General features: G+C 40.3%; 1 protein-coding gene across 2 annotated transcripts in view; it reads left to right on the forward strand.

Annotated features, from left to right (window-relative positions):
- Nucleotides 1–15,622, forward strand: part of CRIM1 (cysteine rich transmembrane BMP regulator 1) — a 171,759-nt gene that overhangs the window by 106,376 nt on the left and 49,761 nt on the right. For both annotated transcript variants that reach the window (XM_056852506.1, XM_056852507.1), the window contains 2 exons: nucleotides 7,108–7,350; nucleotides 9,892–10,012. In XM_056852506.1, coding sequence (XP_056708484.1) covers nucleotides 7,108–7,350; nucleotides 9,892–10,012 — 364 coding nt within the window. The remainder of the gene's footprint in view (nucleotides 1–7,107; nucleotides 7,351–9,891; nucleotides 10,013–15,622) is intronic.

A 15,622-nucleotide genomic window follows, 5' to 3' on the forward strand; every position in this document is an offset into this window, starting at 1 on the left:
ATGAAATCTAACCTGGAAACACTTTCAGATAGCTGTGTTGGTCTGTTGCAGCAAAAAAAACCACAAATATACCAAAATAAAACAGGAGTCTTGTGGCACCTTAAGCACTAACATTTTTTTTTTAAAATCTAGCATAAGTTCATGTAGTGGAGTCCAGTTCTTCAGATGGATGAGGTGGGTGCCCACTTGCAGATATATATGTAAGAGATCCTAAAGAAAATGTTGTAAATAGCAGGGTCCAAGATCATAAGATCACAAAGGCGTAAAAGGAGTACCAAAAGAAGACAATAAAATAATTGAAAAACTGAATTAACTCTTTATTGCATTCTTCATGGTATGAAATGCTGGAAAAGACACACCTATGTGCTTCCTGAAAACAAAGATTCAGCTGTATTTCTAAAGTATTGTTCAATGGTAAGGATTGTGGAAAGTAACATGTTAGCAGATCCCCATGGCATTCACATGAGAATTTTTAATTCAGGTGTAAAATTGTTGATGTTGTAAGTAAACAGGAATTAATTACTGAAAATAGCAAAATCAAGGTTGAGAGCAGAGAGGAAAGTGTTTGAAACAGACATATGAATTGAAGGTTTGGACACATTAAGAATTCTGAGTATAAAGTGCTTCCTTATGATATCAGTGGTACTGTATTCCTGGAGAAAGTACTGAAAGGACTATTTATAGGGATGAACCTGTCTTTCTCTGGGGAAGGAGGTCATCTTAAGATGGGTGTTTCCATCCTCTCTTGCTCTGGGAGGCAGGTCTAATTGAAACTTCCTGTCTCCTTGGAGGAAACGCCTGTTCTTTTCCTGCCTCGCTTGGGAGCAGCAGCGTCTTAACAGCTCTCTGCTGTCTATCTTAGGAAAGAGCTTTTTTCTTACCTTTACTCTTCCTTTCTTCTTTTTTCTCTTCATCTTATATACTTGCTAACCTCTGTTCCTACCTATACCTTTATTTCATTCTTGATAGGAATAGAAATATTGTTCCCGCCAAAACAAAATGGCGGACGGATCGAATTCCTTTATCGTTCCGGGAGATTTGGCCCCGGGTCTCCTTGTTGCCTCTACTCAGGTTCAAGAAAATCCCTCTGGCAGCCACTCTGGTGGCTCTAAGGGGAAGGGCAAAAAGGCGGGAGCAGCCTCCTTAAAAAGGAAAGGAGTTGACTCAACTCAGGGCAGCAGTAAAAAGATCGTGCCCACCACTCCTTGCAAACTTGCCATTGCTGCGGAGACTGTTGCCGCGGAGACGGGGAATCAGCCCCATTCCGAAGCGCCTGCCACTTCTTGTAAGCTGGCTGCTGCTATGGAGACGGTGAGTCAACCCTGTCCCGATGCGCTTAGGACCGCAGCGGCACCCGCCTCCCCTCCACCCATGCCGAAAGCCCAATCGGCTACGAGTGCCCTGGAGGGGTAGCGTTTTTTCTTCTCAGCTGGTGTGTAATTATGCGGCCCCCGCATACTAGGATAGGTAGGATCTTATTTTCATTACAGTTAAGCTATTAAAAAAATTAAATATAGATCTAACTGAAATTGTTCATGGTATGTCTTCCATGTGAGGAAAAACTAACCTGTTCTTGGCTTATAATTTATACAAAAAATGGTTAAGGGAAGGTTGTGAGGGATATCTAAAACTATGAAGAGGAAGGGGAGAAATAGATTTATCTGTCACCTAATATGAGAAATTAAGATCAACTGGTGAGATTGACTCACACTAGATGCAGTAGGGACCATAATACTTCAGATAATGCATAATTATATAAGTCACTTCCACAGTCTGTGATAACCTCTAGATGTGATATCTTTTCAAAGGGATTAGACCAATTCACCAATGATCAGCAGTCATAATAATTAATTTGAACATCCTTTTAAAAAATGCTAGATGCTAAGGACCCACTAGGCTAGACATCACCTGTTTGGGAGCTTCTAGATCTTCTATAGGTGGCTGCTATTAGAAAAATCTGTTGAACAGGATAGGTCTCAGTAAGATCCTGCAAGTCTTCCTACATTATTACATACCTGTCCTGAGACCTTGTGTTCGGTTGGGTTGTAAAGAGCCATCACCATTACCGCTCTTTGAGCCATCCAGGCACTCCCAAAGACTGTCAGATATTGTAGCTGCATTTCCATTATTTTGTGGTTAATAATGCTAGTAGGCATGGAAGGGTCTGGTAGGGTATATTTCCTCTTAACTTTCTGAGACATATTTTCATCCTTAGTTTTAAATTATTTCACTTGCAGTCATTGCACTTTATCATGACATAGCTCAAACTCTGAAGGTATTCCTGAAAGTATAAAACCAGGAGCTAGAAAGAGAATGTCCCCCTCCCCATTTTCTAGGTATCATTACCTAGTTTGGTTTCCATTGATCTTTGCTTCATATAAATTAATCTCTAGTTTGGTTAATATAATGACTATCACATTTTTTCCTCTGATATCTACCTTTTAAGAGCCCTATGTGTTTATTATTACAATTAGAGCATGCCATTTTTTTTCTTCACAGAAAGCTTCACCCAATCTATGAAAGCCTTCCTTGGATTCTATGCAGCATGCAGATCAAGAGTTCAAGCAGAACTCTAAAGCTTTTGAACATTATTTTGTGTTATTTTGGTTGGTCCTAATAAAAGGATTTTTGTTTGAGTTTTGTCTTCAGAGCTTGCTGGTAGCCAGGCCGGTCCAAAGTGATCACCTGCTCTGCAATAAGATACAGATGGTTATAAATAAGCAGTAACTATCTGATGCACCAGCTGTTAGAAACAAATCCTTATTTAAACAATGGTTTACAAGAATTTACGTAGTATCTTGGTGCTAAATTCAAGCTCCATTAAATGGCTAAATCAATTGTTGTATGGTATCTTCTCTCTTGAGAATATATTACTTACCTAGGTTTTTTTTTCCATTTATACCTCACCTTTCTCCCCAATAGGGACCTAGACAACTTCTCCTTTCCTCCATTTTATCCTCACAACCCTTTGAGGTAGGTTAGACTGAGAGTGTTTGGCTGGCTGAAAGTCACCCAGTAAGGTTGTATGGTAGAGTGTCTCCCACATCATAGTCTAACATTCTAACCAAACATTTATGGGAGTTAAATGCTCTTAACTCTCACCAAATCATAGGATTTCTCAAGGAAATGCTACCCCCTTTAATCTTCATTATATTTGCCCTCAAACACCTATAAAATACAGAACACCATATCATGCTTAGGAGCCCCGTGGCGCAGAGTGGTAAGCTGCAGTACTGCAGTCCAAGCTCTACTCACAACCTGAGCTCGATCCCGACAGAAGTTGGTTTCAGGTAGCCAGCTCAAGGTTGACTCAGCCTTCCATCCTTCTGAGGTCGGTAAAATGAGTACCCAGCTTGCTGGGGGTAAAGGGAAGATGACTGGGGAAGGCACTGGCAAATCACCCCGTAAACAAAGTCTGCCTAGGAAATGTGACGTCACCCCATGAGTCAGGAATGACCCGGTGCTTGCACAGGAAACCTTTACATCATGCATATAAATCTGTAGTAAACATTCCTACATGGAAAATGGCTAGAGTTGTACATGAGCTGGAACGTGGATGCCAAAATGAGTTTGTTTACTTTATAGTCTGTCTTTCTGAGAGTCAAGGCAGATTACAGAATATAAAATGTATCAGGTTCCACAAGACAATCAATGAACAGTGCAATAGGACTAGGATGACATAATTAAAATGCAGTACAAAAGATATTCTGTAAACAGTCCAGAAAGTGGATTTACAAATGTAGAAGACAATGCAGTAAAGGCATGTTGATATCTGTATTGCAGTTTACTTCTATTCTAAAATGAAGGTGCCCTCCTGGGCTGTTCCATTCCATTGCAGTTCTAATTGTTTTACAGAAATGCCCTGCTGAAACAAGTCTGTTCTGCACATTCTGTGCAGGCAAGCCATCCCACTTGGGAGCTGCCACAGAGAATGCGCATGAACGGGCAATTGCTGATCTTGCCCGTTTGCAAACGGGCACTTTCAGAAGGGTTTGCATGAATGAGCAAAGCTGTCATGGCAGAGCATAATAGGAGTGGTAGTCCTGTGGGTATCTAGGTCCAGGGTCATTAAGTGCTTTGTAGGTGATAACAAGTACCAGTTGGGGTCCAGAAAGTCTGAGAAATAGAAGGCAGGGAGGTAGAATGTCTGCGGGAAGGCTACATGGCAAAGAAAGAGCAAATGAGGAGTAAAGGTGATATGACATCTGTGAATAGGAGGGGATTCTTGAGCAGGGCTGTGGTATGGTCAGTTCAACCCTTTACCCATGCCATTTTCTAAACTCAGTCCCCCACCCCTCCCCGTCCCAAAGGTGCTGCCCTATGGGGGAAATACACATGGTGTCTGTATTTTTCCCCTGCAGGGCAAATAACAGTTCTGTGGGGAGGAAGGGCAACTGAGGGTAGGAAAAGGGCATGTTGGGGAGTCAAAGCACTATGTGGGATCCCACATCCAAATACCTTCCCCATTGCTGCTATGAAGTAAAATAAAACTATGGGAGGTGTTTTCTGGATCTTCTACCATCATGTCTTGCTTGACCCTAAATGTTGAGAGGGGATTGGATGGAAGTAGACAGAAAAACAGTGTATGGTTTGATACATGAATTTCTACAAATGCACCATGTGCAGAAGAGCATTCTGCATTATCTTTAACAAAAACATGGCAGAGCCATGTATATCAGCTCTGGCTGAAAATATACTAGCTTTTTAGAGAGCTATGTATTGACACAACTTGTGTTGTTATAAAGACTACTGTTGTATATTTGTAAAAAGCAATGTTTAATAGGGGGCATAAGTGCATCTATTTGTTGTGGGGAAAGGCTGGAAAATAGTATTTGTTTAATTGCATCTGTTCAAGTCTTGAGATTCTAATGTATTATTTTAATAGTAATCCTCCTTGGCAAGAATGTAACCGAGGCAAAGATACCTAGGGGCTTTCCACATGAGAACAGACTTGCCTAGTTTTTTCATTGCTCTTGTAGCTGCTGATACCCCACAGTGGCAGCAGGGCTTCCACATGGCTAGCTGTCTGGTAGTTTCCCTGCATCCCGCATACACACATACCACCAAGGCTATCTCACCTTTTTTTAAAAAGCAGCAGATCACGATGAATACTGTTCTGTTGATATAACATTATGACAATCTGTACCATTTTCTGTGAATTTCTCATGTTCATTTTTTTAAGAAGTCTCTAGTTCCTTCCGTTTCAGGAATAGGCCTTTCCCCTTATAGCTCTGCAATGAAAAGGAATAGAGACATTTCAAAATAAATGCTGTCATAATGTTACATTGATATAATGATATTCATTTACTGACTTAAAAAACAAAAAGCCTCTCCTTCCCCCAGTTTGGTGGGGGAAATGGCTGGCTCTGGGGCAGAGGTAATAGCTGCTACGTGGGCTGGACTGGAAAATCCAAGTTTCTCACCTTTATGGCAGCCATCCAGGCTTTGCTGCAATCTTTCCCAAAGCTTCACAGCAAAGCAGGTTTGGAAAAGATAGGAGAAAAGCTGGGGGAACCCCTGGCGGTACACAGATAATGCTGTGGAAGACCAGGGGGAAATCCCACTTTCCAACAAAATCAAACCCAGGGCAAATAACACTAATCAACCAACAGACTGTTCTTCTTAATGAAAAATATTATTTGATTTTGTTAAAATGCTCAGAACATGCAACACCAGTATAATGGTAGTAGCCAGTTTTCAGATGATTTGCAGGTAATATTGAGGTATGGAAATAATTACTTGAACCTTGATCACTTTTGCTTACCTACAGTATACTTCAGGTTGCACCTTCAGTTGCATCTATAGCCTGCTTTTAGAAATACACTGTGACAGCTATTCAAACCATCCCCCTTGTAGCACAATCGTCATTAAAAGCCTAGGCGCAAAATCTTGATACCAGCGATGCCATATTGTGTATTTTGGAAATGTCATTACCAGACTTAATAGTACAAGCCATACTGCTAAGAGTTCATACACCTGAATAGCTTCCATTTCGATATGCCACCATAAATAACTTTCAAGACTGCCCTTTGATTACTATGTTGCTGTCTATGAAGATGAATGGATCCTGAAACCACTGGGAGAACACTTCAGTCAAGTAGGACAGTCTGTCAGCAGTGTTTATCTTAATACCCTTACACAGAATGCAAAGTTTTCCAGTATTTCTCTCTGTTCCTGCAGCCCCATAGAAACCCCACGAAGATCACTCCTAGTGTCAGGGACCCCCGCGGGTTGGGGTTGGGTAGAGGAAGGACAGGGGAGTGGAATTGCTCCTCCTTGTTTTCCTGCAAGCACAGTTCCACAGAGGAAAAGGGGTCAACTTCATCCCCTTGGCTCTCCTCAGTCCCACCTACCAAAACCACATGGCTGCGACTCTAGGAATGGTTTTTTCGGGGGTCAGAAAGGACTGTGGGAACAGAGAGGAATGTGGGAAAGCACAATTTGCCTTCTGTACACAGATATTTTCTAAAGAACTTTTTAAAAATTGTGTTAATGTTTAGGGAGCTTGTGGCATCTCGGTGTTTTTTAAAAACAAAATTATACACCCCTTGGACTGTATAAGGATTGCTAATAAAAGTAATGGTTTTTTAATATAGTGGTTTATTCATGCTGTTATGCTCAACGTATGCACTGAGCAGTTACCAGAATGGATGGGTAATTCTAGAGCCTACTAATATTATTGTGGCTTTAACTCTGCTAGCAAGATTACTTTCTCCTGCCCTACAAAACTCCTGTGAGATAACTTCCTGTGTGTGGGTGTGCCATCAACAAAAAGCAAAATATGTACGCATATATGTATGTATCTGGTGCACTTCATGCTTCTTATGAAGAGAACTCTCACAGTACAATCCTAAACAGAGTTATACTGTTCTAAGCCCATTGAGTTCAACGGACTTAGTAATTCTGACAAAACGCTCAATGACAAAAATTTTGTTGCATTCGTAAGCAGAGTTACAGCTTTCTATTATTTGCCCCAGTGGATTTTATTCAACACTGTTTCTAATGACGGATATCTCTTCTGTATGACGGATGTCCAAACTACTATGGAGTTTTGCCTATCAGCATATTACTGGCACTCACATCAGCTGATTTCTGTCTTGTTTTCAGAAGAAAAGCCTGATTGTTCCAAGGCCCGTTGTGAAGTACAGTTTTCTCCTCGCTGTCCAGAAGATTCCATTTTGATTGAAGGCTACGCTCCACCTGGCGAATGCTGCCCTCTTCCAAGCCGCTGTGTGTGCAATCCTACAGGGTGTTTGAGGAAAGTTTGCCAGCCTGGCTATTTGAACATATTGGTTTCTAAAGCATCAGGCAAACCAGGGGAATGCTGTGACTTTTATGAATGTAAACCAGGTAATGTGTACCATTCTCTCTCTCACACACACACACACCCTTCCCAATTTTCTCAGTGTTTACACCAAGAAGTCTGGGGTTATAATAACCCAGTGAAGGTTCCTTAGTAGGGGTAAAAACTATTGCAGTGTTGAGAACACAGTGATATAAATTGCCTTCCCCATATAAATTCTTCCCTACCATACAGTTGTACAAAGTTGATGCATGTGCGAACAAAAGTGATGCAAGTACTGCAGAGCTTTCATTTGTTACTGCAACTCCTAGGGTTAATCAGCACAACTGGGCAACCCAGTTAAGTGATAATCTTATCACATGTAAGCTAGCACATAAAGTGATAATCTTATCACATGTAAGCTAGCACATACAACTGAAAACAAAAAGGTGAGGACTTGAAATGACGAGGGTATAACTAGCCTCGACTTTGTGATGAAATATGTTATATATAATGGACAGCCAGAAGCTCAGAAGTGGAAACCATACTTAATTTGTTTAAAAAACCCTGCAGTCAAAAGGTTTCTTGAGTTAGCTTCAAAACTTTACAAATTAAGACAGTAAAAGAATGGGCAATAACATTTAAACAATCATAAATCACAAGAAAATACTACAGCAGCCTTAAAACATTATCTAGGTGGCAACTTCCCTAATCCATTGTATACATTCCACCTGAGCTTCAGACTTAAATGGTTTCCAAACATCCTGAAGAGATTTGTTCTTTTTTGCTGTGGTGTTCAACTTCCCTTTGACTAATATTCTCATTTTTTAGAAGTCAAATGTGACCATGCTGAACTTTGGGCCAACTTTCCATCTCATCTAGTAGTACAATGGCTAGATGCCATGTAGATGGTGAAAGCAGCAAAACCTCACAGGTGGGGATGTGTATGTACTTGGGGGATTCCCTGTGTGTATGAAAAGTGCCATCAAGTTGCAGCTGACCTATGGCAACCCCAGCAAGCAGCTTTCAAGGCAAATGAGAAGCAGAGGTGATTTGCCATTATCTTCCTCTGCTGACTGGTCCCTGGCGGTCTCCCTTTTAAGAACCAATCCTGCTTAGCTTCTGAAATCAGACAGGATCTGGCTGTACCATGCCACCTTCACTCCCAGAAAGTATGACTTAGTCACCAAAAGACAAAAAATAAAAGCAACAAGAAGAAAAATCTGGGGAAAAATGGCCAGGTAAAGATTAAAAATGCTCCAGCATGAGCAAAATGTTGAGAGCCTCTGAGTGTCAGCTAAAGGGACAGAAAAGATAAATGATCGACTTAAGCCCTTAAGAGCTTTGAAAATCCTGTAGGGGAAGATTTTTTAAAAAGTATCATCCTCAAAGTTCTGATCAGGTGAGCATTAGTATGTCCCTAGTTTTTAATTTATCTTTTGGGACTGGCATTTCCATTCATAGCAATTTAATTAATGAATTTCTATTTGTGTTTTGTGGCTTTTTTTGACTCTGTATCCTCTGACAGATGGAAGAATATCCGCCCCTGTAAAGCCTTCTCTGATCTTTTTATAGAGTTTATATCTGGAGATAAAGCTTGGCCTGGCCAAAGATGCAAGGCCTTGGGCCGTTTTGCAGCTACCTTGGAGGACCTAGCTATCAAATCCTGGCCAGCCTAAGACATATTGTTTCTTCTGTTTGTTTGGTTGGTTTATTTATATTGTTGGTGGTTGTAAGCTGCTTTAGGTCCCTTTGGAGACAAAAGCAGAGTATAAATACTTGAATCAATTAATAATTATATCCCAGTTGTTTCCCTTATTCTACTCTCAGGATCTCCCCATCCAGAGTTCTGTGACCTCTCAATATCTTGGGGCAGGCCAGTCCTGCTCCCTTTAACTGACTCTGAACAGCTCTCAACATTTCATGCTAGCTTGGAATATATTAGGTTCTCATCAGGCCTGGTTTTTGGAATGCATACCTGGAGAGAGCCCCAGATACATAGATTCCTACCTTGTCTATGGGTAGCCTGGTTTTGCTGCTCTTACGATTGGCATGGAGGCCAGCCACTTTACTGTCACTGATATCATTACTAGTACTAAGTTATAACTGTAGGCCCAATTATGTCTGTTCTCCGGGGCCAGCCCCAACTCTGTATGTGTCTTGTTAGCACACTAAATAAATACAACATAACTACACTATTTTCAGTGCATGTGTGCCAGGAACATGTGATCCTTACCCATCAAAATATAGCTTTTAAATTGTATGTATCTGTTATACACTATTGAGTTTAAGGTGTATATGGCATATTGATCTGTTCATGCATACATAGAAAGGCAGTGTACTTGGGGCAGGCCTAATCTTGTTGCTGTATTCACACTGATGGTGAGGGGAGGAGGTTATTTTATGTATGTTTGGGAATAAGCTCTCAGACAGGTTTTGAAGCTGTTGGTTGGAGTAGGTGCCTATCTAGATTTACAAGTAATCTGCAGGTTTACTATGATATAGGATTATCACTAATCGTAACTAAACTAATTAGGTACGTTATAGTCATGCTTTGTAAAAAAAAAAAAGTGAATCTTCAATATTTTTCTGATTTTTTTTTCTAACAGTTTTCAGCGTAGACTGCAGTACAGTAGAATGCCCTCCTGTCCAGCAAGTTGTTTGCCCCTTGGATAGCTATGAAACCCAAGTCAGGCTGACAGCTGACGGATGTTGTACTCTTCCTACAAGGTTTGTTATGAATTGGATATAGGAGTTTGTGAGGGCATTTACAGTTGCTACTTAAGAGACCAAAGCTACTTGATGTTAATTTGTTTGCTAATAAAGTATGACTTCGCTTTAGTTCTTTTAAGAAACTGCTTTATTTGACCGCATTTGCGGCAAAAAATTACTAGCATTTGTATTGATCAATTGTTATATAAAAATGTTAATAACTGAAATGGAAGAAGTAGCATTGCTTCCAGTTCTGAAAGGTGTTTAATTCAATTTAGAAATTGAATTAGTTCTTCGAGAGAGAATGAATTTATGCATTATACCCTGCTGAAGTCACTTCCCTCCCCAAACCTCACCCTTCCAAGGCTCCACCCCCAAATCTCCAGGAATTTTCCAACCTGGAGCTGGCATCAATAAGGAAAGAAGGAAACAGGAGGAGGGGAGAGGCTAATGGAGGCTTTCAGGAAAGGGAAAGAGGAAATAGTGGTGGAGGGGGAAATGAGATCCCTCCTGCAAGTCCTTGCAGTTTCCCGCTTGTTTGGTATAATCCGCAAACTTGGCCACTATACTGCTTACTTTTAGTCCCAGATCATTTATGAACATATTAAATAGTACCAATCCCAATAACAATCCTTGGGGAATGCCATTGCTCACTCGCCTCCACCGTGTGAACTTGCCATTTATTCCTGCTTGCAGCTTCCTACCATTTAACCCCATTTAAAAGATAAAGGTCCCCTGTGCAAGCTCCGGGTCATTCCTGACCCATGGGGTGACATCACATCCCGACGTTTACTAGGCATTAACTGACCTTTAATCCATAAGGGGACCTGTCATTTTATGCCATGACTGCTATGCTTACTCAGGAGACTTCGTTGAGGTACCTTGTCAAGTACAGTTAGAAGTTCCAGAATACAATATCTTCTGGATCACCATTATTATACACATGATGATAACCTTCTCAAACAACTCCAAAAGGTTGAGGAGGCAGGACCTCCCTGTGCAGAAATCATGTTTGTAATAAAAAAATTATTTTCTTGATTTGACATGTTAACATATAGAATAATATCCAATATTGACAATACTAAAAAAAAACCACTTAAAATTTCTAAATTAACCATAAATAGACTTCCCCCTCATCCTCTTCCTTCTAAAAATAAATTGTAAAAACTTTTGCTAACGAGATCAATCCCTTTGCTATTTTAATTAACATACTCTTATCCTATCTAACATCATTAAATCAATGCGTAGCATAAAATTAATAAAAAGTATAAGTAAGGGATTAAATCAAAAATTATTCTCAAAATGGTCCTATAAGTAACAATTAAGATACTCAATAAAAAATAAAAACACATAGGAACCATTATCAAAGAAAATTAAAAAGAGTATTAACTTCCCCTACACCTCCCTCCTTCAATTAAGAATTAATTGCTTTGTTAAGTTTCCATTTCACCCTTGCTTTCATTTCAAACATATTAATTTCAATAAATCATAATCATATATAGTGTTATGTTTCCATTTAAGCCAGTCCTTTTAACCAGTTCCTTTTTATCGTATCAGCAAGAAAGACCAAATTCTTTTAAATTAGTCCCTTTGCCCAGAATTTCCAGCATCTCCTTCTTTTCTCCATTAACAATGAACATCGAAGATCATCTCTGGAGTTTATTAATAAAATCCCTTCTGTAAACAGATGGTCTTCATAGTAAATCCACATTGTAGTCTGTTCCATCCCAACTTCAAAAAAGAGAATCCTGTCAATTCCAATTGTCCTGCTCCTTAAGTCTTCCAAGCAAACATTGAAAAGTTCATCATGCAGGTTAAAGAGACAGAGATCAAAGCCACCCATATTGAAATCTCCTGTTGACAGCTGGATTATTACACGTTGCTTGCTGAGGTTTCCCAGTTCCTCTACAGAGTTCTGTTCTTCATGTGTCTTGTCATCTAGAGGCACCCAGTCTGTGAGGTCTTCCTCGTTCATTTTTTGAGTAGTTGACTGGGTAAAGGTGTTCATCATATTCATCATCTGTTCCATCTGTTTTAATATCTAGTCCTGTTGTTTTAACAGCTGTTTATGCTGTCTTGCAGATATCTCATTTTGTTGAACAAACAAATCCTGAATTATTTTTTCCATAATTACTAGCAAGGGTTCCAAGTTGGAGATATTTTGATGTTTCTTGTTACTCTATTTTTAGCGATTTCGGCAGGTCTTAAAAAACCAGGTTTCCAGGATGTGGGTAGAGTAACAGTTTATGCTAAACATAATCGCTGAAGCGTTTTTCAAAAATCTTCAATAATGAAGTAGAAAATGACTTTTAAAGTTTTGAAATACCAACAAGTTGTTACGGACACTCTAGATAGGCATAAAACCGGAAGTAGGAAGTTAGCCGGAAACAGTACAGCCACGGACCGTCCGTCTTCCCCGTTTTGTAGTTTTCGATGACAAACCTTTTATTTGGTGCACCAGGGGACGTCATATCCGGTCCTGTGTGTTTCAATACTTCCCTTCTCCCCGTTCTCAACGAGATTGCTGCAATACGATGGGATTCCTAGAGGTTTTCCAGCCCAAAAATTTAAAAGACGTAGCAGGAGGACCGGAAAGGTAAAATGACCAAGGGGAGGGAGGGTTTTATTCCTCCATTCCCCTCAAACATCACAAAGTCTGATTGGTGTTCATGCTGTCCATCCAAAGCGCAGTTTGTTTAGTCTACCCACAGATCGAATTGATAGAGTCCATGCCGTTTTATCTGCTATTCTATCTCTACAAAAATGATCTTGTATGAAGGGGGGGGGAGCGTGGGGAGTTCCCAGTTTTTTCCACCAGTCTGGTCATCTTTCTATTCCTGGTAAGATCAAAAATATTCTTAGTACTCACTTAGATTTCGGAGGGTGAGGGTTTTCTTCATTAAAACTGTTCATAAGATGGTAATAGGTAATGGAGGTCCAAGCCTAATGCCAAAGAGAACGCTTGTGGCGATGCAGACTCCTCTTGATGCCAGCGGGGACAAACATCCACATCTCCGGGGGGCTTGTAAAAGTTCCCTCGGAGAGTATGGGAGTCACACCACTTTCTTCGGGCTGCAGAGGAATTCCTGCGTCCCAGTCCACTGTTTAGGGCCGGGTTGGTGTGGTAAAAACACACCAATTCAAAGCGTTTCTTGGATTCCCTAGGGAGCTCTCCCTAGAGACGACTGCTTGGAACCAGCTCGTTACCGGAAGTCCCCTTTGCAGAAATCATGTTGATTTCCCCTCAGCGGGCTTTGTTTTGCTATGTGCTTAATAATTCTATTTTTAATAGATGTCAAGCTAACTAGCCTGTAATTTCCCCCCAGGACCCTTTTTAAAAATTGGTGTAATATTTGCCACTTTTCAATTCTCTGGTACAGAGGCCAGTTTTAGCGACAAATTACATATACTGGCTAGTAGATCAATAGTTTCACAACTGAATTCCTTAAGAACCTTTGGGTGTACGCCATCTGGACGTGCAGATTTGTTAGTTTTCAGTTTCCCTAGCGGTTCTAGAACTTTGTCTCTAGACAGGCATTTTGCCTCAGTTCTTTAGATACCCTTCCTGAAAAAGCTGCTCTGGTGTGAGTACATGCATTGCGCATTCCAAGTGAAAACAATCACAAGAAATTGCTTCAGTTTTTATGACATCTCTCTATCATCCTTAAGCAATCTTTCTCTCCCTTTGTCATCTCCCTAGTTTGAAGAAATGTTTATTTGTTTGTCTTGATGCTTTTAGCAAGTCATTTATCCAGTTTTCTTTTTTGCATGCTTTTTTGCATGCAACTGGTGCTTCTCTTTGTTCACCATATTTGGAAAAACTTTCCACTTTTTGAATGAAGCCTTTTTGCCTTTTATGGCTTTTTTGACTCATGTTGTTAACCATGCAGTCATTCTTTTAGTCTTGGTGGTAGCATTCCTGACTTTATGGGTCTCTATCAGTGTGGGTTTACATAGTTTCCAAGCATTCTGGAGAGATTTGACTCTCTTAATTCTCTCTTTAAACTGCATTCTGGCTAGTCCCCTAATTTTTGCAAAGTTCCCTCTTTGAAGTAATATGTGATAGTTTTGGACTTTGGGGCAACTTTCCAGTGATGCAGTGCTGAACTTAATAGCATTGTGGTCACTGTTCCCAACTAGTGCAATTATCTGAATTACTTCACGTATGTCAACTGTCCAAAATCTACAAAACTTTGCACACATGCAGTTGGGCTCAGACTAACATTCTACAGGCAGAAGTTATCTCATTAAACCTTACAACCATATTTTCAAAGATAGATTTATAGTTTTGTCATTGTGTTGTAGAAGCAATATACTTCCCTTCAGTAATGTCACAGGGTGGAGCTTGGCACAATCCACTTAGCCCCAGTCAAGGACCAGTTAGGCCATTGTAACTATTTGAATTGTGCACCCCAGTCTAGCACTAGAGTGCCATTGCTATATGAGTACTGATTACAGTGATCAGGGTTGTATGAACAGAAATCTGTTCATCTAGCCCTGAACCTACATTCAGTAAAGTTACTTTTATGCATTCCATTTCATCATTTTTCCGTTTGTTAAAGTGAAGTAAATGTTTGGACAAACAGGGCTCATTCTTCCACACTTTGAGCAAGCAACCTGTAATCTCTTTAGAGAACAGTACACGTTCTTGTATTCCGATGACCTTGCTGTGAAATATTCCTTACAGTAGCATTTCTCAAGCTGGGGTCTGTGAGGCATTTCTAAGGACAGAGGGTCAGTCCCCTTCACACTATCTAGCCAATGCAGAAACAAAGCCCTCTCAGTTTTCTAGGAATGGGAGCAGGGATTCTTTACCTCAGAAGGAAGGGAATAGAATTAGCTTTGTCCTCTTTCAACAGGTAGGAATTTGTATATCTACAACTACCTGCAGTCAGCCCTGACCTGGATAGCCTAGGCTATCCTGTTTTCATCAGATTTCAGAAACTAGCCAGGGTTAGCCCTGGTTAGTACTTGGATGGGGGACTATCAAGGAAGTCTAGAGTTGCTAACTCAGAGGCAGGCAATGACAAACCACCTCTGAACGTCTCTTGCCTTGAAAACCCTATGGGGTCTCCATAAGTTGGCTACAATTTATGTTGCGGGGGGGAAGGCAAAACAAGTGCCAGAGGGGGAAGGAAAGGAGGCATTGGAGATCTGTGAAAACAATTAAAGTGGGGGCCCTCCGGTTTCTAAAGTTCAAGAACCGCAGCCTTTCATGTAGATTAAATATCTGGCTTAACTAGAATAGTTGAGATTTATTAAGTATACAGGTGTTTTCTGTTGGAAAAGCGTAATATTGTTTGAAAAACAATTGGCCAGAAAGTGCCTGGGGTGGAAGCATACAGATCTGTCATTGTTCATCTTGGTATGAATAGCGCCAAAGTGGGCTACACAAGTAAAAGGCTTTAAGTATCTTCAACTTTAAGTGTTGATAGGTAAGATTGTAGTACTGTGCACATAATTGGAAGTAGCAGGTATTATAGAATTCATAATTACTGTAATTATATCATATTCTACAAGCTGTTTCATATTTAAATGCATGTCACCAGAGCTGAGAGGATGATTTGCCAAGGGTAGTGGGATAGGAATATTGCAGCATTTTTGATGGACGTTCATTATAGTCTGAAC

The sequence above is a fragment of the Euleptes europaea genome, chromosome 7 (assembly GCF_029931775.1).
Source record: "Euleptes europaea isolate rEulEur1 chromosome 7, rEulEur1.hap1, whole genome shotgun sequence".
NCBI classification, from domain to species: Eukaryota; Metazoa; Chordata; class Lepidosauria; order Squamata; family Sphaerodactylidae; genus Euleptes; species Euleptes europaea.